General features: G+C 38.1%; 1 protein-coding gene across 1 annotated transcript; it reads left to right on the forward strand.

Moving 5' to 3' along the window:
• Window positions 1–359: 359 nt before the first annotated feature.
• Window positions 360–2,775, forward strand: LOC148683889 (olfactory receptor 14A16-like). The gene has a single exon (XM_088654632.1). It carries the CDS (start codon window positions 1,795–1,797, stop codon window positions 2,773–2,775), a length of 981 nt encoding a protein of 326 aa, XP_088510758.1. The 5' UTR covers window positions 360–1,794.
• The last annotated feature ends 376 nt before the right edge of the window (window positions 2,776–3,151 follow it).

Genomic DNA, 3,151 nt, shown 5'->3' on the forward strand with positions numbered 1-3,151 from the left:
AGGTGTTTATATTTTTTTTATAGCATTAGTGATACCTGGATAGCTTTTGGAGAGCAAAATGCAGACAATACTACTATACTATAGTCTATTGTGTAGAATGGGAAATTGTCCTTGTTCTAGGTTTCTCCAGAAACCTAATATCGACTGCACATAGAAAAACCAGTGACCTGGTTTCCATGACAAGCTAAGCCAAATTTGAGCTCAGTGAGACTGCATAAATGTGCAACCTCATGGAGAGAGGATTACAATTGCTTTGCTACTCCATGCTCCTTTGTACAGCCCTCACAAGCTACACCAGGTTTTGACATAGCATATAATCCAAACCAGGACTAGTGGTTAGCCTCTCTCCTAACCCACCTTGAGCTGCAACCAAGAACAAACCTTCATTGCAGCTCCTAGTGAGTGAAGAGAGGGCTTTAGCACGTCACTTGTCTTATCATTGTGGCAGCAAAAAGTTCTGGGAAGCAGCTAAGCAGCTGTAAACTTCTCTACAAGAGCTTACATATTTGTACATTCAATTTGTACATACATTTGTGCACAGTGTACATTAAGGTTAGAAACATACAACAAAGATTAAAACAGTTGAAACCTCTGTGATCTCAGCTAGGAAGGAGTTGCAAAGCATTGGACCCAGAATACTGAATGCATGGCACTCCTAGGAAGTATGAGCTATGTGTCTGAGCCATGTGGAGCCACTACCAGTGACTCAGTCAAAGACCTCACTGATCAAACAGGGATATAAGGAATCAAGCTGTTAAGGTATCCTGGACCCAAGTTGTGATGGCCATTGCACTGGACATTAACAAACATAAAGTGAATTTGAGTCTGCATTATATGGGCATATAATATGGGCACCTAATCCTCCTATATTTAAGGATTACTGTAATTCAGTATCAAAATCGAAGTAATAACTATCCAAATGTGTGTTGTAAATATGGAGATGATAGCAAGAGGCATCTGCCCTCTGCACATTTTTTCTGCAGACGTCCACATAGACAGAAAATATGCCAAGGATGGAGGCTGAACTGCAGCAGTGGCAACATTCATCTCCAAGTGATTGTGGTTAGCAGCATCTACTAGTTTTGAAACAGCAGTAGTTTATTTTTATTTTTTAATTCATGATTTTCAGTTATATACATTTCAATTCAAAACTTGACTCTTTCTGCAGTTCCTTGAATTTATTTTTATCATTTCCTGCATATTCTAAATTACCTTAACTTATTCTTTTATTCATCTACCTTAATTGTATACTCTTATGAAACTGCAGTTTATTATAGTAATCCTGCCAATGTCTTTATCTGTTTACAATTTGTTTGTAAATATTCAATAAACCATTTCCATTCTTTTATAAAAAATTCATCTTGATTTCTTATTTTTCCAGTAAATTTCACCATTTCTGCATAGTCCACAAGTTTTTGTATCCATTTTTTCACTGAGACTTCTTCTTGCCATTTTTGGGAAAATAATATTCTTGCCACTGTAGTAGCATACATGAACAAATTTCTATACTGTTCGGGAAGAGTTGTACTCCTATAATTTCCAGGGGGGGGGGGGAGAATACTTAGCAGTAACTTATTTTAAGATAAGGGTGCATTATCTATATGGAGTTTAAAGCTAAATTCTCCTTTAGATGAAGATTTATTATTACACCGTTTTTTTCACGTCTTTCTTTTAAATCTACATCCCACAAAAACCACACCCAAATCAGTATTGGATAACAAATATTTGTTATCAGAAGAGGACTTAAACCTATGCTTGTCTTCCTGTTTTCTTCTAGAAGCAGCAATCATTTTAATGATGAATGCAAAGATAGGCAATGAATCCTCTGTCTCTGAATTTCTACTCCTGGAGTTTTCAGCTGTACGGGAACTGCAGATTCTACACTTCTTTCTGTTCCTGTTATTGTACCTGGCAACTGTATTTGGGAATCTTCTCATCATCTCTGCTGTAGCTTTTGACCACCACCTTCACACTCCCATGTACTTCTTTCTGGTGAACCTGGCCATACAGGACATAGGGGCTGTTTCAGTCACCATCCCCAAATCCATCGCCAATTCTCTCATGAATATCAGACACATATCTTATGCTGGATGTGTTGCTCAAGTGCTTTCATTATTTTTCTTTGCATCATCTGATGTCGCCCTTCTTACAGTCATGGCGTACGATCGCTATGTTGCCATTTGCAATCCCTTACAATATGAAATGGTGATGAACAGGGCAGCCTGCAAACAAATGGTTGCTGGTGTGTGGGTTGCTGGCCTTCTCAATGCAGTCATGCACACTAGTGCAACTTTTGCAACCCCTTTCTGCTCAAACATTGTCAATCAGTTTTTCTGTGAGATCCCACAGTTAATTACACTTGCCTGCTCTAATTTATACCTTACAGAAATTGGAGTCTTGTTGGTGAGCATTACATTTGTGTTTGGATGTTTTGTCTTCATTGTTGTCACTTATGTGCACATTTTTACTGCAGTTCTGAAACTCCCTTCTGTACAGGGAAGGAAAAAGGCTTTCTCCACTTGCATACCCCACCTTGTTGTCTTCTCTGTGTTTTGTTTCACAGCATCTTTTGCTTACTTTAGGGTTCCCTCTAAATCTCCATCTGACCTGGACTTTGCATTAACTGTGATATATAGTCTTGTACCACCCATGTTCAATCCAATAATCTATAGCATGAGAAATAAAGAGATTAAAAGTGCTTTATCAAAGCTGTTCGGTTTGAGGCATTCTTCTCTCAATATATCTTCCAAGCTTGTTCAGAAAAGGTATAATTAAAGAGATTTCCTGGAACAGAGCATCATTTCAAGTGAAATCTTCCTGATAGATTCAGATATGCAAACTCAACATCTGCATTGTTTTAAATGGTCACCTTGCATTCCTTCAGCTCAGCTGTATCTTTCACACTTTTGCTTGTCAGATCCCATGGCATGTTGATAATACATTTACATATGTATGTTGACATTTATACCCCGTTGTTCACTTGCATTATTCTTAAAGTGGCCTACAGTAGGCTGAACACATCTCAGCAACCCTTAATCTTCTAAATTATGGATGGTAACAGGTCATGTTTCCTTTCAGCTCTGACACCCCACAGCATGTAAACAGCAATTTTAACCTAGTATTCAGGTTTTCAAGGTAGTGATAGCACTTA

Source organism: Zootoca vivipara, chromosome 12, assembly GCF_965207765.1.
Source record: "Zootoca vivipara chromosome 12, rZooViv2.hap1.1, whole genome shotgun sequence".
Lineage (NCBI taxonomy): Eukaryota > Metazoa > Chordata > Lepidosauria > Squamata > Lacertidae > Zootoca > Zootoca vivipara.